Genomic DNA, 20184 nt, shown 5'->3' with positions numbered 1-20184 from the left:
ATATTTGCTATTGTCATCGAACCTCTGGCGATATGATATGCCTTAGGCACAGGCACCGTGGGATCAGAATGGTGGAATACCCACAAATAATTTGCAGACCACGCGCTGCTGTACGTTCGCGACCCACAGGAGCACTTGAAGACCACTATGCAAGACATCTCGAGCTTTGGGAATATTTCTGGCCTCTGGGTAAACTGCAGCAAGTCAGAGCTCTTCCCCCTCACAGATGCTATTAATCCACCTCAAACTCTTCAGGGTTTTAGGGCTCCAGAAACCATTTGATATCTGTGGGTGACAGTTGTATGTAACCACCTCTTTATTCGACCACAACTACACGACGTATATGACGCAGATGCGAGCTAAACTTACATGCTGGACCCACCTAACCATCACAATTGCTGGCAGAATAGCACTTCTGAAAATGACAGTACTCCCTAAACTCCTGTATTTGTTTCTAAACGTCCCGCTATGGCCTGGGAGGGTGCTATTCCAGGAATTGGACAGCGAAATCTGCAGATTTGTATGGCACTCCGGCATAGTGCGGTTGACATGGGAAATGCTGAGACAACCATTTGATAGGGGAGGTTTTGCTGCACCTAATTTCTGGCTATATTGGTTGGCTGCACAGGCATAATTTGCGGTTTACTGGTTCAGAGATGACTCTCTCCCCCCTCATGTACAGCTCGAGAGACTCTCGGCCGGGGATAGTGATCTCGGTCACTGATACTCCCAGCGAGCGTTATGGACGATTGCACCTTCAACCCTGCTAGCGTCACAGGCATGGCGTAGTATTTGGAGAGAGATAGGCATTGCAGCTCCATTCCACAAAGACTTTCCCCTTTGGAACTGCGTTACCTCCTTACCACGGGTGGACCCCGGCTCCTGTAGGGTTTGGAAGCAACATGGATTTAATACATTGGGATTGTTGTTCTTGGGGGGTAACTTCATTCAGACCTCCGATGTTCCCAGACTGTTACATGGCAAGTCCTCGCAGTGGCTGCAATACGCTGGCCTATGCAAAGCTTGTAAGAAACTGTGGGATTGCTTCCCAGTCGAACCCAAAAATGATTCTGTACTGGTATATGTGGTAACTCCAGGCGACAACCACAGGCATGTGTCGTCGTTATACCACCTGATGCAGGCTCACTCTGTCAAATTACGTTACAACACACAATCTAAATGGTCTGCGGACCTCCAATTAGAACTGAGTGATGACCTCTGGTCCGATATGTGCGCACAAACAAAGTGTCATACAACTCCCAATTCAGACTGATACAGAAAGGTGTTGCACCAGTACCACTACTTATACAATCACTACACCCCAGGTCGACTCCATCTGTTCTCCAAGGAAGGTACCGGAGCATGCCCACGCTTGTCTGTTTCCCAACGGCAGGTATTTCCATATGATATGGGATTGTCCCCGACATACGCCCTTCTGGAATGATGTATGTGCAATGTTGTCTGAAATGGTCTGTTGTCCCCTTGTCAATACTGTGCCTGTTCCACATTTCCTAACCCTCTTTGGCTGGCGTGTGTACATTTATACGACTGTCTCCTCTTGGCTGAATGCTGTATCTTACTGCGATGGACTAGTCCACATTCCCACAACAAAGACCACTGGCTTAAGGATGTGATGTGGGTGAATGACATGGAAGACCAATGGGCACATATGCAACCACCCCAATCCTGCCCCATCGATATATGGTCTCCACTTAAGTCATATCTCCTGCGCACAAAGACAACACCTGATACACCCGCAACCACACAGTCTATATGAACTATATTCCCCGAGGTGCCTAGCCCACTTTGACATATATTGATGCATTCCATCCAACGATTGTCTGATACTGCCTAAATGTAAATGTGATCTGGTCCGACCTTTCTGTCAATAATGTTATTTTACTGTATTTGTGCCATGTCTCACCAAGTGTGCCAATAAAGAAAGTGTTAAAAAAAAAACGTCAGGATGGAGTAAGGCCTAACATGCCCTGTGCTAAGGTGGGATTTCCTTACCTAAAGAAACTAAAGATAGTCTGTGTCATTAAGTTCGAGTGAAAAGTCTGTCTTTGTCCAATACCTATAAGTGCCCTCACGACTAAAGTTATACAATGTCTTGGGATGTCAGTAAAAAAAGAAACAGTGTTCAAAATAAAGTTCTGAGCTTCTTCCAGATCCTGGCTTGCTTTCAGCTTCCCCAAGTTCAATTTAGTTCCAAAAACGACCTTGGGGTTCCCTTCCCCAAGTTCAACACAGTTCCAAAAGGCCTCTGGGTTCCCTTCACCAAGAAGGCAGCTCTCCTGGCTTCACATTTATAGTTAATTCAACTTTCCCAGTTTTCAATATCGATTCAAAATCCACTTTGTAACACTTCAGGCTTTTCAACACTTTACGTAGCTTGCCTTCTCCTTTAGTCACTTTAACACTTGTTAGGAAAAACAGCTTCATCCTCTTGACTTTCCTTAGTTCACTCCAAGTAGGGGTTACTCAGTCTAGGCGCATTTGCAGAACCACACAGTCCACCCATTACAGGTCAATGCAACCGATAACCCTTGGCACTTTGTAATGTTAATTCATTCTCATTGGACCTCTTTGCCAACACAGGCTTCTTTGCACCGGTGTCGATATGTACTTCTATTTCTCCTTGGCAGTGCTTCTGCCAACACGTGACTTTCACACAACTCACTTTGTGGTGTCGTATTTCTTGTCACCACCTTGCTTTCACACTATCCAATAGTGCTTATCATTTGTCTTTCACTTGCTTCCCAAGCTCTCATTACTAGCTTTCACTTGGCTTGTACTTTCACATTGTCCATAAATGCTTTTTACTGGTTTTCACTTTGTTCGTAAATGCACATCACTTTCTTTTCACTTGTGCTGCATTTTCATGTTTTGGATATATTTTCCTTAGTTTAGTATTCAATAACTCATTAAGTACTTTGCAGCTCGTTCAGTATTCAATATTTTCTATCCGGTCTCCAGACCCTTTCATTACAAGTTTTCATTCGATCAGCATCTTCCTTTGCCCACACCAAACCCCTGGAGCGTCCCGGCATGATTGTTCCCCCTCTGTCACTCACCGGTGTATGGCCGATCCTCCAGGTGCTTTTGCGTTCTTCTCTGGCTTTCACTCGCTCCCCTCTCTCTCGTCAGGAGCTCCGGCGAACAGCGCTTGCCTCTTCCGAACATTCTTGCTGCTGTCTGGGGCATATTGGCGACTTCTGTGTCCCCGACTCCAGCTGGGGACACACGGCTCAAGAATCTGCAGTGCTCACACGGCCCACTCTGGCCTCAGCGTCTTTCTCGCTCTCCTGCAGCTCTCAGCGTCCTTTTCACTGGCCCCTCTCCAGCCAGCTCCACGTCGTCCTGGCTTTCCAGGTGGTGCTCTCTCTCCAAGCGGGTCTCTACTTTTGATATGGACACGTAGCCTCTCAATTGGCTGCAGGTGCAATTCTGTTGCCTGACCATAATTATGTTTGTCAATGGGATAAGCCTGACCATTATAGTGGTGTACCACAGTCTTCTTACTCGTCCCAGTACCAAAGTGGAGTGCACAGATGGAAGTGTGCATTCCTCCAAGTTACCTCTTTCTCCGCCCAGTCTTAAAGGAATATTAATGTGGAACAGTTGGTGTGTGTGACAGTGGGGAAGACTGGTAATAACCTACAAAGGTAGGGGGAGGGTGGGGTGTATTCTGACAAGGGAAAGGGGGACACCATGCCTCACCTAAAGGCATCTTTCCTCCACTCCCCAAGGTCCATCCACCCAGTTGATCCTCCCTTGCATATCCACCCCCAGGGACGGGATCCAAAAGCAACGGCCCTTCCCGGCCACCAGAGAGGACGACCAAAGGACAGTAGATGGGAGGATGCCCTCAGGTTCCTCACACTCTCTCCAAGGAGTGCTTTGTAACCAGGTGCTCTCTCAGTGGTAGGAAAAGTGCTATGATTGTACTCAGTCAAAATAAGGGCTCCAATAAGGGCAAATTATAGGCCAATCTCTTTTTGTATTTGGTTGAAAAACGAATGCCCAGGCACCATGATGCACCTACAAGATTGGGGTAATATGTAAGAAAGGCATGGTATCAAAGCAAGACAGACACAAGTGATCACAGTTCAAGGATGTTTATTAAACTGTAAAGTGGATGAGATAAACGCCTAATCTAAATCTAAGATGGGAGCAAGCTACGACCATCAAATAAGAAAAATACAGTCCTAGTGGAGTCTAGTCAAATAAAAATGGCCTATAGTAAGAAAACCTATTGCCAATCCTTACTGCTATGCTACAAAATAGTGTGGGATAATGTTCACAAGAAAAGAAAGAAGTGTTCACAAAATGATAAGTCAGGATTTTATGGACGGGGTCTCCCTTCCCCATGTTTTAGCACAGGGCAAGGCGGGACTCTCGAGCACAGCACACTGCTGGGCTTCTCCGACACGAGCTTGGAGTTCCTTTGCTCTATATTAGGGCCTTTTGTTCCCAAGTCTCTTCTCATGCAAAGTCTCTTGCTTCTTAGGGCCTGATATGTCAAAACAACAAAACAAATGTTCCTTCTGGTAACCTTCACATACAATGATTAATCGTCACCCTTGGGTCCCCCTCAGCCGGGCTTCGATCCTCTGCTCACTGATTAGCCTTCCTCAATTGGGCTCAGACCAACCATTCACTGTGGACATCGCTCAGTCGGATTCATACATGACGTCACAATGTTGTTCACTTAGCTTCTTCACAACATTTATCTTGACGTATTTTGATCGCCTTTCAATCACAATTTCCTTATTTGAATTATTCAACAGTCTCAAAGTCTTTTTATACAACCACCTATTCGTTAGGCCCCACTCATCCGGGCACAGACCTTCCACAGCCCTTGCCAACCTTAAACTAAGAGGGCGATTGCATCTCGCTAGGTCACTCTGTTAGGCTATGGCAAGGGCGTGTCCATTCACAATAACCAGTTCGTTCGGCGTTTCCCTCCGCCGGCCGCAAACGCCTACTTCACAATTCCCTCAGTCGGGATTACAATTCTATTATCATCAAAACCTCTGCAACGTGCCAAGGACTTTCGATTGTACAAGGAGTTTTGCTTGACCCATGGATGACCACCCTGGCACCTCACGTCAGCCTTCCCAAAGGGCTTGTGGTACTTGTAGTTTCTTTACTCACGAAGTTTGACACAGTCTCTTTGTTCAGGAGAGGGGTACCAGCCAGAGACCTTCAACTAAGCCTCCACGTGGCGCAGGACCCCTCTATCTCTAGTACCAAGTTTCTTTTCAAAAGACCGCTTGTCTATTTACCTTCTTAATGTTGCCAGTGCAACCTTGAGCCTAACACAGTCCGGTTGACTATCAGGTTCTTCCAACTCACCGACTGTGCTGAACTCTTTGGCGGTTCCTTTGGCACAGTAGTCAAAGACGGTACCACAATAGAAACCACGTCTCCCCGCCCTGGCTGTCAGTGCGGAAGGGTGCCACATACCTCTGACATCCGTCACACCGTTTGCCTGCTGCGATTCCCGGTCTTATGTTTCTTTCATCTGCGGCCTCGCTGGTCTGAGTTGAAAAGTGCAAGGGCAACTCCATCCTGGACGTCTTTTCAGGTCTCGCCGCCCTTCTCCTCTGTTTGAACTGCCGTCCTGGAACGGCTGCTTCCTCGTGCGTTGGGCCTTGCTCAAAGTGTGCTCTTGTGCTCCGCCTTTTATCCCTATGGGCAAGGGAAAGGGCAGTCAGGTGTGTGTAGTTGTCGGCAATTACCTGACTCTGCCTGACACCTGTGTTGGGACTTGTTAGGTAAACGGCTCTGGTATTAGTCCGTTGTCGCTCACAGGGTGAGAAAGTGTTTGTGTTGGAAAAGGGATGGGGGTAGAGTTTGAGTATCCTGGTGGACAGGATGGGGAAAAGGTGTCATAAGGGAGGGGATACTGTGTCTCACTGTTCGATGTCCCACTTCCACTCCCTGGAGACCCTCCATCCAGGTGATCCTCCCGCATTGGTCCACCCCCAAGAACTGGCTCCAATAGCGATGGCTTTGTCCTGGCCACCTGGATGACAGATCACCGGGGACTAGTAAGTGAGACACCTTCAGGTTTCTCCCAAATAGAACAAACAAAAATTCCTATACAATAGACTGACCAATCTACTACTGATAATTGTATGGCTTTGCAACTTTTTATGGAAAAAACAAAACCTTAAGCAAATGGTCATCTATGTGGAACATTTATTGAACTTTCAAACACTTTTGACTCAATTTGATCGAGAGCACATGTGGTCAAAACTGTCAAGCTGGGGAATTCCAACAGCATTGTTGCATTGCATTTGCAAACTTCACACCAACCGTTGAATAAAATTCAAATGGCTCTACTGGCTAATTATCGCCTAAAATACCAACATGAAATGGTCTACGGCAATGTTGTGTTTTAGACCTTTTCTTACTCTCCATTTATGTCTCAGATTTTCCTTAGGTACTAACAATATCTCTCTGTTTTTTGCCAAAATTGGGAAAATTCCAAATTCACACAATTGTACATGCTGATGACATTAATTTTCTGGATCAAATCCTGTTCGGCCTACATCACTTGATTTTGAGTCTTTGAGTCATACTGTAATTATAACAATTAGAAAATATATTATTTCAAGGCAACATTAATAGTTTTACAAGTGCCAGGCTACCTGTAAATCTCTTTCTTCGACTGGGGCCTCCCTCTGGAACAGCTCCCTGCCTCCCTGAAACCTGAGGAGAACCATCTTCGGTTCCAGAAGCACCTCAAAACCTTTCTCTTTGCTTCTGCCTTTTCTACTCCTCTCCCCTACTGACCTCCTGGCTGATTCCGAATCTTCACTGATTACCTGGCCACCCTCTGTTCTCGGGCCCAGGTCCCTCCCCCTCCAGTCACTCCCACCTGCACTGCCTGCAACCCCCGCACTTGGGGACTGTTTCTGTATCCCTACGGTCCCACTACCAGCACTTGCCACCTGATGTCTGCACACACCTTGCACTTGCCACCTGATGGCCGTTACTTTAGTTATTATTCTATGCTCATGTACTACACTGTCCCTCCCCCCTTCCCCCGGCACTTTCCCCTTCCCCCTTCCTATGCACTTGCACGATCTGAATGACACCTGGCCTAGTAGGATCACTGTCTGTCCTCCCTCTGTTTCCCAGCCCTTGCCTCGTCGTACCTTGAAACACTTGTGTATAGGCGCATTATACATGCCATATCATATCATATCATGGTACATTCAATCTGTAAAAGTTGAATTAAACCAATTTCTTCAGAAAATTGTACTGTAAAATGTATCATTTTGAACCATTATTTAAAATATTTTCTCAACAGGAGATAGCCCAAACACCAACAGAGATGGTAGGGAACAAAGCCAGAAATAGTTATTTCTATTGTTTCTAACCAGGTGTTCTATTTGGAAATAATCACATCTGTAAATATTAAGGAAGGACTGTAACCTTATGTCCGAAACAATCCCCTTCGGCACCATCTGTTTGAAGGTTTTCACAGTCTGCAGACAGATCAGTAAGGACGTCCTAAGAAAAACAAAAATGCTAGTTAACCATTATGCATTCCACAACAGATCTTTAAGTAAAATCTACAATTTGGGCACAAATCTACAGTTTAGATACAATCCTACACCAAATTCACTTTGCAAAAACTAAAAGAGGCAACCTTCAAGATAGGCAATCAAAACATTCATAGGAATAAATGCCCTCAAACACATATTTTAACAGTTGCATTGAATAAACACACAGAAAATAGTTAACTGGCTAGATAAATGCTTGCAGTGACGTCCATGTTTGGCAGGTCTGGGAGTGTGCAAATATTTGGAGCCAATATATTCAAATGACTATGCCACTTCCACATTTTAGGTTATTGGTTCCATTTCAAGCATCATCTAAAAATTATTATAAAATGAAATTGATGCTCAACAGCCTGGTTCCAAGATATAGAGGTAATCAAGAGCACTCCGTGAAGGTGAAACAGAATCATGTTGCATTGTGGCCTTCTAAAACTGATGTAATGGAGTCAGTGGGGTGTCATTTACAAAGTTTATTAGTGTGCAGCACAAATTTATGGTATTCCCTCCGAGAGGCCATTTGTATGCAGAAAACGATTCTAAGCTTGTGAACACTCCAATAGTTGAAGTCTTCTTTGCTATTCCTTGGAGCTGATCTCTCTTTCTCTAGCCTTGGGTTTAGTAGCCTGCACGATAAAAATAAGTGCTACATCTGTATAATGGGCTACATAAGTGTAGCCCATGTCTGGGGTTGCTTGTGTTTCCGTGCAGAGGGGACCTGGCCTAGCAGTTCGGGCTGGGCTGCTACCATTGGTGCCAGTACCTGACTGATTTGCATATGGCTGGTCCCCTTTTGCAATGGCGCAGACGGGCTAAAAAACGGTGGTGTGGAAGGTTGCCCAGAGCAATTCCAGTGGTTCAGATTCATGCAAAACCTTCCACCCATCACTTTTGTGCTTACAGTTTGTCTCACTATGTGAGAGAGGGTATGCCCAGACGTGGGTACCTTGCTCGCTGCGCCATAGGGAACCAAGCTGCACCTCACTGAGGAGGCCCAACAAGGCCGAAACATGTCTGGGTTGCTTGTGCTTCCGTGCAGGGGGACCTGGCCTAGCAGTTCGGGCTGGGCTGCTACCATTGGTGGCAGTACCTAACTGATTTGCATATGGCTGGTCCCCTTTTGCAATGGTGCAGACGGGCTAAAAAACAGTGGTGTGGAAGCTTGCCCAGAGCAATGCCAGTGGTTCAGATTCATGCAAAACCTTCCACCCATCACTTTTGTGCGCCCATTATAGTTAATACAACTCTGCTTTGATATCAAAAAACAGATTCATTTGGTTATTTATTTGGATGGGGAAGTAGTGTCTGTCCCACCATACCCATTGGGCTCCATTCGGAAATAGATAACAGTATTTTTCTTTGCAGTTCACCCCATACTTGTTCTGGAACTCGTTTTCTGCTGGAACAATGAGGTAATTGCAGCGTTACGAATCTCTGGCCTGCTCCACAGCGCATGCAAAACAAGCATTGGCAAAACCTACAGTTTGGGCTTTTGTGTAGGCATGGAATAAGCAATTGCCAAGCACTGCCACAATAGTGCTACCTGGCTATAAGACGGCAATAGCTGGAAAATGATGCGATTACCTTGGCATATGAAGTCAGTGCCTGACAAAAGCGTATCTAATACCTATACACCAGTCACTTTGTATTGACATTTTCATTACCTCAGGAGTTCATTTGCAGCAGCAATGAAGCCACTGGCTCTGGTATGACCTCTTAGAAATAACCGGCCATATGCTGCGCAAAGTGTGATGTTACTGCAAGATAGATACATCTCAAAGACATCCCATGAGGGTGTGCTTGGGCAAGCAAAGCAAGTTGTGTGCTGGAATGGCCATAGGGAATAGCAAAGCCGTGGGCAGTCCGTAGTGGGTAAATAAGCAAACAATGCAGACAGACTGTCACTCTTCACATCTAATGCAACCTTGTTTAGATCTTCTTTTTAATGAAAGTTGGCTAACTTGATGCTCTTTTCCATTAACGTAACTGTACAAAATGTAAGTCTTGTGTAAACTGATAATTTAGATTTTTTTCTTCTGGGCTTGTATGCCTGTTGCCAACCCTTAAAGTACCTATCTCTTATCAATATTCCAATACAATCGTGAGGCTGATAGATGGCTCTAAAGGACTATAGCCAAAATAAAAAAAGGTTAAGATAAAAAAATTCCATTATGTTCTGTCAATTTTCTTATTTATTGTCACACCTTAAAACAGGTATACCTCCAGAGATAACGTTCCCCTTACAGCTACCAGGATAGATTCCGTCTTGTGATCAAGAGCCACGTAAAATGGAATTTCATAAATCTGAAATAAGAAAAAAATTGAACATTCATTAAAATAAGATTGCTTAATGTTTTTAATTATCATAAGGATTACATCCAGCAAGCATTATAAATACTGCTGGCTGTTTCAAATACAGTGCCTACTTTTTCAGGGAATTTCCTCATACATTCATAATTTCTAGCACGCAGTATTCCGGAATCTGGAAAAGAATGTCTCTTTAACAGTACAAGCAAACATGATGCCAAAATGCCCATCTGCTCTTTTTATGTGCAGAATATACTAGACAGCTATGATTCATCAGACTCCAGGACAATGAGTTAAAATGAGGCACTTGCAACTTAAACATCTCATGTTTAGCCATTTTTGTTTCTGCTTTATATATTTGTATTGAGATTTATGGAAACAAACCAGCAGAAATTGGTTGTTGCATATTGACTGCAACAACTAGATAGTTTCAATAAGTCTCATTACCTATGATAAAGGCATTTGAGATCCAATCCTCATCTTTGTCTTCAAACATAAGAACGAGCAATGCCATTTTTTGGATTAGTTATTTTTCAAGTGGCCACTTCACTTAATTTATAAAACATCTTACACTTATCTGAGACAGTGCTAAGAGAGTAGTAGCTTACTGAATACATTTATTGAGCCCTTTGGCTGCGATACTGATCATATTTCACCTAGGATTGGCATTTTCTACTCTCTTCATGTCAACATCCTCAAATTCTACATCAAGAACTGGAGGCGAGTTTCATGCTGATCTTTCTTTACTTGAAGTAAACAGCAAAAAAGACAAAATAACAAACTTCATTTGCCAGAACCAGTGGGGGAAAAAAAGAAGCCCAACGTTCATTAACTTGTGATCCTCTGAGCACTTCCTGTACTCCAGACTACAACTCTACTCCTCTTTCTTTGAATTGAGAAACAGGATAAAGTCACTTTCCTTCATCTCCATAAGGTCCCATGAATACACAAACTCAATTCAATGAACCCCAGGCTCCAGAGGAACCATGTCAGAGCTTAGAACACCTGCTGAAGACCTTATGATTCCTTGTCGTCTGCACATAAAACAAAGACAACCTAGTGTCATAAATCGAACAGACACAAAGTGAACTAGGAAGGGCAACATACATTCATAGTAGAAGCTAGATATATCATGAAATACAGATTATGCTACACTTCCAGAAAGGGTCAGCGCATCATATCAGCACAAGGGTGGAATAATGCTCACCTCCGTGTCATTAACTGAATTCTGTGTTAGGATGCAGAGGTGAGCATTACAATTGTTCAAAGCTTACTCACCACCAACAATGGCAACAGATCCACAGGTCCTTGAATGTGGAATGACCAGACTTCCATTCTAACATGGAAAAATCTTTTCCTGGCCTGGAGGAACCTGCTGGGATTTTTTGGCTATAGGTCATCCTCGTTTTTTAAAGAAAGATTTGGGGGTCTGGCAGGTACTGTCTGAATTGTGCTGAGCAACTTCGCTGCAACAGTAATCCATTTCATATTTTGCAAGACAATGATGGATCAAAGATATGTTTTCCATCAAATGGTTGGTTTACTACTTTCTTGTGGGCCTTTCCTTAAGGTTTGAGGAGAAATCAAGGAAGCAATGGGAAAGGAGATTAACATGGCAGAGGAGGAGAGTCACAGGGAGCTGCCAGAAGAATGGACTAAAGAGGCAGAGAAGGAGAGTACTAAGAAAGTGAACAGGAGAATACTAAAGGAGGTGGTTGGGGAAGACATTGACAAGATGGGGGCGGGGGGAGTCATCAAGAGAATATAAGTCCCTAAAAAGGTCCAGAATAGGCAGGATGAGGGTGAGTCACAGAGAAGCGAAGAGGAGACAAACTGAGTACGAGGAGGTAGGCAAAGACCAACAGTGAATGATGAAAAAGAGGAAACCTGAAGAGAGAAATTAGGAGTTTGTACAGGAACTGATGAGAGAAATAGAAGGGAGAGAATTAGGAAATGGAAGGAGCTTGAGAGAGACGATGAGGAGGCCGGAAGGTAGAAAGAGTGGGAAACCAAGCTATTTAAATGCCATTGGAAGGAGACAGTGGGAGAGCGGAAAGACGGGTAGAGCTGTATAGTAGAAGTCCTTAGGGAAAGCCTGGTACTCAAACAGCGTCAGGAGGTACAGTAGAGCCCAACTGGCCCTAGGCAGGCAGAAGAGCTGGGCAGAGAAATTAGATGATATGAAAGCTGTGAGGAGGGAGCTTATCATAGAAAAGTGACAGGCAGACGAGTAGTCGGAAACAGGGAAAGCTTGGGAGCCAGAGTAAGGGTCCAGGATCCCCAGGAGGCCATTAACCCTGCTAGCCAGCTCCTCTACACAAGAACCTGCGACATTCCCTTCAAGTAGCACAGAAAACAATTGTTTGTAGTTTCCCTAAACAGTGTTCGGAGACCCGCTAAACGTGCACTGGGAAGACCCCAGCAGAGACATACCCAACAGGGAAAGAGATTGGGACAGAGAGAGCGGGAGAGAAAGCTACTGAATTGGGAAGTGACCCCCAGAAGGTGCCCTGCTGAACCATGAGAAACTTTAGCTACCTACATCCACCCGTTCGCAGAATTTTCAACAATTAAAAAAATCACGTCAATGGAAACCACAGAAAAGGGGAAAACGTACATATTCCCCTTTCCTCCATACTTATCGGAATTTCCTTTCATTGGGGGTAAGAAATAGGATGTGCATGATTTTTCTGTTGCAGAAAAGTGTGCATGAGAAATGTACGCGCCACAAAAAGGTTTGCACATTTCCCATGCGAACATACATTTAAAACCCCTACAAACCCACACCCCACCCACACCACACCCCAAACACATCCCCCACGCACACCCTAATTACCTTTCAAGATGCGCCGTGTCCCTGCGGAGCCGGTTCCCTTTCACTTCCGTGATCAGGAACCGGCGCTGCAAGGTCCTTTTCTTTTTTTTCTTTTTTGGGCAGCTGCAGGCGTTTCCCTGCGCAACTCCTGCTCACTATACTGTGTAGTATAGTGAGCGGGGTGTTGCGGGGGACAGCCCCCAGCCCCATTTTCTTTTCTCGGGGGTGTCGCCCGCAACCCCCAGTCACTATACTGTATAGTATGTTGAGTAGGGTGTTAGGGGGACACCCCCCGCAATCTTTTTCTTTTTTTTACCTACCAAAAATGCATGCCACCAAAGGTTCAAACTTTTGGTGTTCGAACCTTTGGTGGTATGCATTTACAACCTTTTTGTATAGGTCAGAAATTTCGGTGCGGTCATTTTGGCCTATACCAAGAAAAAAGCATGTTGAAAATCAGTATATTAAAGCAATTTAAACAAGCCTGTCATTAAGCACGGCTGGCTGGCTGGCGCCTTCTCGCATGCCCACCGGCTCCACCCACCAGTCCTTTACTTCACGTGTACGGACAAGAGCATTAGGCAGTAGCTATATGCTTTTTCAAACTATGCAATCAGTTTTCTTATAGATCATCCTTCGCTCATGCCAGGAAACGGAGGGTTCCGCAGATTTTCTCTCTTCCCAAAAGTCTTTTTGCCTCAGACATGCACATGCCAGGCCTTCTGTGTCTTGAACCACATGATGTTCGGCCCGATTGATTGTTTCACACCCTGTCCCTCCGAACCCTGCTTTCTAGCATGCGTTAGTGAGAGTGGATCTTCATATAAACACTGCTGCAGGAGATAGAGTTCCAAGGCAAGTGACAAATAAGAATTTTCTGTTTTCACAGACTCCATGGTGTGGCCATTGCTTCTCAGTGATACGCACATGGGGATGAGTATCTGTGTCCCTCAAGAGTGTCTACCAATACAGGCTCCCACCTCTTGCACAAAGAATAGCTCTGGGCTTTATCCAGGGTCTCAGTTTGGATAAAGCAGTCCTTTTGTGGTCTTCCAGCTAAGGCATCTCTACTGTACCTGGCTGCTGCATATTCCAAGACCTGCGGTTGAAAGACTGAGCGCAGGGGAGGACACAGTGAAAGAGGGACTACTATATAATTAAGTACATAAAGGCTAAGGGAGACCACCCCAAAGACATGGCCAGGGTTTGACCACTAGAATATTGCCCAATGGAAGAGATCAGTCAGCTCCAATTTCCACATCAGAACTGGAAACAAGTCTCAGAGGTGGGACCCACCAGCCAATCCATACACAAGCAGCCTCAGAAACAGTTCTCTTTTCCCAAGAAGAGGCTGGAAAGCAGAGCCAGTGTGTGGGGATGAGTGCTTCCCATGCCCCACAAGGTTGGTGAAGTAGGGAAAAAGAGGTCATTCGGATCTCAGGCCAGCATTTTGTAAACTTGGGGAAGCTTTAAAGCCATTCTTCTGTCGACCACTGGAACCCTAAACATAAGAGTCAACAGAAGGATGCTGGAAGCTTCAGCTTCAAGAACCATTGCCAACATAAAACTCTTGCAAGGTGAAGCTCTGTCCTCTTTCAACCAGGGGAGGCTTTCCAAGGTATCTCTCTTGCTTGAACTAATGAGCACAACTGGTTAACAGTCCTGTACCTCAATGGACATCCTCTTGATGCTCTCATAAACCAATGATATGTAGCTGGTCTACACCATTGAGAGTGTGGACTACTCTGTACTAGGGCATTGTACACTGTGTGAAATCTGAGGGTGTTCTCACATTCAGCCCTTTTAGCACCCCCCTCAGGTAATCAAGGGAAAAGTAAGGCTTCCAAATCCAGACCCCGGGGGTACACCTATGAGGGAGAATCACTTGGGCGGAAGGTCCTTAAAGAATAGGAGCGAGATACCTGAGGGCAGGAGATGGTATCTCCCTTTTTCTAGTCCTGACCTATCCTACCCTCCCTCTACTGTTGTAGGGTATTGTCATGCATGTCCTGCCCTACCCCAAGACCTTCCAACAAATATTAATTCTCAGAGGAAAGTATGGCAATATAAAACCCCAGGGCAGCAAACCCCTTTTTCTAACTACAACACTGACTTACCCTCCCATCCCTCCAATATTATAAAGTATGGTGGGACCCAATCTTTTCCTTCCCTGTTAACCTCTTCCACTGAGGGCACCAGAGTGAAAGAACCAAAACCACCAACCTCTTGTTATCATCATCGTGATAGGATAAGAAGATTTGACACATCATACCCTCACATTGAGAAGAGGAAGAGAAAGCGAACAACAATACCACTTTGTTATCATAAGGACACCCCTAGACCAGAAACATGGTATCCCACCTTCCTTGATAACGACCTACCCAAACCCAGCTCAGCCTTCATAGGATGTATTCAGGCACACTCACCTCTTTCCCCCAAATATCACTTAAGTACTGTGACAAAGAAGAGAAAGTCAAGATGAGTGCAGACTTCCTACGAGAAACACCATAATAGTACTGAGAAGAGGAAGATGCAGATCAAGACATATCAACATCTTCATTTGTCATGTCCCACTAACAAGGCCAGGCAGGGTCAGGCAATTGACATCAACCATGCCCGCCTGCAACCTGTCAGGCACTCAGGACAGTATAAAAAGCACCCAGAGTACTCAGTGGAAGGAACGAGTTGGGAGGAGAGCTGTGAAGCTGTGGCTGACCAGGACCAGCTGAGGAAATCCAGGACACAGAAACACAGAGGGTTTGCATGTGGGAGTGCCCTACAACCGCGTGGCTAGAAACCTGCCACTTCAGCTGAAAGAAAAGGCCCAGAGAAGGGAGCCGGGATGCGTGCTAATTCCTTTTTATATTGCAAATGCTAAGTGCTTGTTCCCCTGGGCCAGGTCGGAAACCCAGTAGTGATGAGGGGCAGGTGGGGAGACCCCGACCTCAGACTGTAAGGACGTTGCCAGTGAAAGGAAGAAAACACAACAGGTGAGGCAAGCGATGTGAAAGCCTGGTGTGTTTGAGCAAGGTACAATATTACTGCTTGATCGCAAATAATGAAAGACGCGTCGGGTGAAACGGACTAAAAGGATTTTGCTGATACAATATGACAGAGTAGTCGCATGTGGAAATACAGGTTGTCGAAAGACTCTGTAAGTGATTTGGAAGCTCCTGTGGAAAAGGGGGAGCTGTGCGCAGTGCAAAAATCGAGGAAAATAGAGATCTGAAAAGGGGAAGCTGTGCAAAAACCGAAGTGGGAGCAACATTCCTGAGTCTAATATAAAAGGGAGTTTCAACTAAACCAGGATCGTGGAAAAGCACTGGGGTAGCCCCCAGGCAGGAAGCTGACCCAGGAGTCCCGCAGAGACCCCACAAGAAAAGGTGTGCTTGAACAAAAGTAAGACACCTGGTTGCGCGACCTGTAGGGGTGGAGCGTGCTGTCTGACAACTGCACCATGACCAGGGGAGCCCAAGCGGTGGAAGAGAGCTGCATGAGGTACAGAAGCTGCAAACCAAAAGGACTTGGTTTAGAGTGGGGAAGGGAGTCCCACCAGAAACCAAGGGAAGAGTGACATTTTTCTAGTGGGACATTTTAAATTGAACTTTGGTATTGAACATTTGTAAGTTGGAGAACAACCGAGAGGGTCTGACTCGGGCGAGGGAAGCCAGAGAGACCCGTTACAGAGGTGAGTCCTGACAAGGAAAAGGTACTGTCAACTTTTGTCAAGCCAATCTGAGTTGCCAAGTGAATCCTGATAACAACTGTGGAACTTTCTAAACCCGAGTGCCTTGAGTTTAGGAAAGGAAGATGCAGAGGAGCACCATTGTCACACTAACTTTACTTTGAAAACTATTGAGTTGGCCAAATCCCATAAACCCAGTTACTCTGTAGAAGTGAGGGCAAGCATAGGTTTTAACACAGACAGTACTTTAATTTTGACTGACAGACTTAGACTTCCCTTAGTTTTCTTTTCGTTAGGGTACATTCCCACCTTAGAGTTAGGGCAAGTTAGGCATTTTTCCATCCTGACCACTGAAAATAAAGGTTTTGGAAATTACTCAACTGTCTGTGTCATCTATTGATACCATGCCTGCCTCACTACACTCTTCAGTGCTGTGCAACACGCTGGGAAAACTCATTGAGTAGCACCAACCTCACAGCACTGCTGTTACTGTTCTCCATCAGGTAGAGGGCTTTGCAAAGTGGCAGCCCAATGTACTCCTTCACTGTTGCCTGCAGCCTCTTGCTGTATCAACAAAACTGCTTCTCCAGGCTGCTGCATAATCAAGGGCCTTCTTCGTCATTTGTGTTAAGTGAGGGAAATCTGAAGTCTACCTCGTTTTGGCATTCTGTACAGTGAGTTCACAAGTGGACAATGGAACCAAGAAATCACCAGGCCAAACCCCCACACCGAGAATTACCGCTGCATCCTTGACTCATGGGTCTCCAGCTCATTGACCAAAAGTAAGAGCAGCCAACCCCAAGTTCTTAGATTTATCTGAAGTTGTATCACCACTTTGCAGGGGTTCGAGGGGCCTTTTACTGTCCTACTGGACCACATAGGCTCCAGCAGGGCAAAAATTCCTCCTTTGCAGCCACCCTTTCCTTACCTTTTGTGGTGCTGCATGGCTATAGGAATCTCAGTGGGATTCTCTCAGACTACCAGGATGGGTGGTTGCCCTTGTCTCCCTCAAAGAGCTCTTAAGTATAAACTTACAGAGAGTGACTACATCTGCTCTTGCCTATTCTAGTCTATGTGACTAAAATTCATAATAACTAAAAAACATAACTAAATGATTTTTGTTACTTGTGACTTTGATTGACCTCTTGCTCAAGGGCTTGTTATGGACGACTAAACTCATTTGAGTGGTCTTTGCTGGTTCACCTTATGTCATCTAAGGCCAGTATTACTTTCATGAACTATTGTTTTGCACCCCACTTTTCCTTACACTATGACGCTGCGGCAACAATCATAACTACTCCTCAGTATTTAAAGTGGGGGAGGCACCCATGTTGGAAACCTGACTGTTAATGTGCTAACAAGCCACACATGCCACTGCACCACACAATAGCCACCACTGGAAATTCACCTCCAGTTTAGGACCACTGAACAACGTGTTGTTGGTATGCAAATCAGGAAATCAGGTCAAAAGCATGCATTATGCTCCAGGAAGTGTATTTATTTTATACGACAAGCTATTTTACACATAGCGTTTTCAAGCTAAAACACACAGCTCTCAAGGAGGCAAACAGCTACAAATGTGTTCATCTCATTATGAACCTTGTGGTTGGATCACTGGGTAATATTTAGAAAACACCATTAATGAGAGTAGAATATATATATATGACAATGCATTACTTACCGTAAAAGCATTTCTGATGGCTGTATCTGCTTAGATTCACATGCTGTGCATAGGTCCGACATCCAGTGGTCACTGCGGAGTATTGCATTTTGTTTTTCGTAGTCGAAAAAGGGACGTCGACAAGGCGTGTCTGAAATACTATCCCTATAGTGAAGTGCGTTGTACCCACAATCCCTCACGCGTTGAGGTCCCTCTGTTTGTATTTTTCTGCCCTGAGGGAGCCTTCTACACGTGAGTGAGTACAGAAAAGAGAGATATAAAAGGAAGTCTATGTTCCTTCCATCCGAGCGGGGAGGAAGGGTGGGCGAATGTGAATCTAAGCAGATACAACCATCAGAAATGCTTTTACGGTAAGTAATGCATTGTCTTCTGATGTTTGTTAATCTGCTTAGAATCACATGCTGTGCATAGACTAGCGAGCAGTACCCGGAGTTGGCGGTGGGTTATGAGAAGGAACAGTAGAGAAAAGATGTCTTAATACTGCCTGTCCCACCTGGGAGTCAGATCTCGAGTGTGCATCTAGACAGTAGTGTTTTGTAAAGGTGTGCACAGAACTCCAGGTAGCCGCTTTGCAGATGGACTCAAGGGGAACATTTGCAATGAATGCTATGGACGCCCCGTGCCTCGAGTAGAGTGTGCTCTTGGCTTAAAGGGCAGTTCTCTCTTAGCAAGAGTATAGCAGAGAGTGATGCATTGAACAATCCATCTAGAAATAGTGGACTTTGAAACTGCATCCCCTTCTCTTCTTGCTGCCACCGAGACGAAGAACTGATTAGTCTTCCTCAGTGGTCTGGTTCTTTCCATGTAGAACATGACCGCTCTGCGCACATCTTGTGTGTGCAGAGTTTTTTCTCCCAAGTTGGAAGGATTTTGAAAGAACGTTGGTAGTTCTATGGACTGGTTTACGTGGAATTTCGATAGAATTTCGGAGCAAACCTTGGGTGCGTGCGTAGAACCACCTTATCTTTGTGAACTGTAACGAAGGGGTCTAGAACAGAAAGAGCCTGTAGTTCACTTACTCTCCTGATGGAGGTGATAACTATTAAAAAAGCAGTCTTAAGAGTGAGGTGTTTAAGAGCTGCTTTGTGCATGGGTTCGAATGGTGAGCCCATGAGTCTGGTAAGTACCACGTTAAGGTCCCATCCGGGAGCTGGGTCAGCTATCGGGGGGTGTATTCTCTTTACTCCCTCCATGAAGGCCTTTATAACAGGGATCTTCCACCACGACACCTTGAGTTGGGAAGTGGCGTATGCAGAAAGTGCCGCTAGGTGGACTTTAATGGAATTGAACACTAGACCTGAATCCAATAAGTGGGTCAGGTATAGAACAATATGTGTGGGAGAGCAGTCAATCGGGTTGATGCTTTTTCCCCTGCACCAGATGACAAATCTCTTCCACTTGCTAGAATAGCAGTGGCGAGTGTTAGGTTTTCTGGCTTCCCTGAGGATGTCCATGCATCTCTGCGGGAGCTGTAGATGTCCGAATTCTATGATCTCAGGAGCCAAGCTGCTAAATTCATGTTCTGGGGGCAGGGCTGCAGAGTCCTGCCCTTGTCTTGTGACAGCATGTTGTACGGGCAGGGGAGTTTCACTGGGGGAGATAGAGACATCTCCATCAAGTGAGCGAACCATGGCTGTCGGGCCCACATTGGGGCCACCAGTATCATGGTCACTTGTTCCTGGTGCATCTTGTGCACCACCTTGTTGAGAAGGGGAGTCGGGGGGAAAAGCGTAAACAAATTTCCCTGACCATTGCATCGACAGACCGTTCCCCTTGGATTGATTCTGGGGGTACCTGGAGGCGTAACTTAGGCATTGTGAGTTCTCCAGGGATGCGAACAGGTCTATTTCTGGGAATCCCCATTGTGTGAAGACGTCGAAGACGATGTTTTCGTGCAGTAGCCATTCGTACTCTTCGGGCAGGGGGAAATCTCTGCTGAGTTTGTCTGCCAGCAGATTGAGTTCCCCTGGTACATGTTGTGACAGTAGGAACATGTTTTGCTTGAGAGCCCACTTCCATATATATTGGGCTAGTTTGGACAGTCCTGGAGAGTGGGTGCCCCTCTGCTTGTTGATGTAGTACATGGCTGTGGTGCTGTCTGTAAGGACCAACACAGTCT

General features: G+C 45.5%; 1 protein-coding gene across 2 annotated transcripts in view; it reads right to left on the bottom strand.

The window, feature by feature from the left end:
- The window catches only part of DAGLB (diacylglycerol lipase beta), a 948044-nt gene that overhangs the window by 110480 nt on the left and 817380 nt on the right, over positions 1–20184 (bottom strand). For both annotated transcript variants that reach the window (XM_069645622.1, XM_069645623.1), the window contains exons 8-9: positions 9798–9881; positions 7453–7530 (exon numbers count right to left, since the gene is read on the bottom strand). In XM_069645622.1, coding sequence (XP_069501723.1) covers positions 7453–7530; positions 9798–9881 — 162 coding nt within the window. The remainder of the gene's footprint in view (positions 1–7452; positions 7531–9797; positions 9882–20184) is intronic.

This window comes from Ambystoma mexicanum, chromosome 2p (assembly GCF_040938575.1).
Source record: "Ambystoma mexicanum isolate Mex_15411 chromosome 2p, UKY_AmexF1_1, whole genome shotgun sequence".
Lineage (NCBI taxonomy): Eukaryota > Metazoa > Chordata > Amphibia > Caudata > Ambystomatidae > Ambystoma > Ambystoma mexicanum.
The sequence above is the reverse complement of the archived record's forward strand: the minus strand, read 5'-3'. Positions and strand labels throughout refer to the sequence as shown.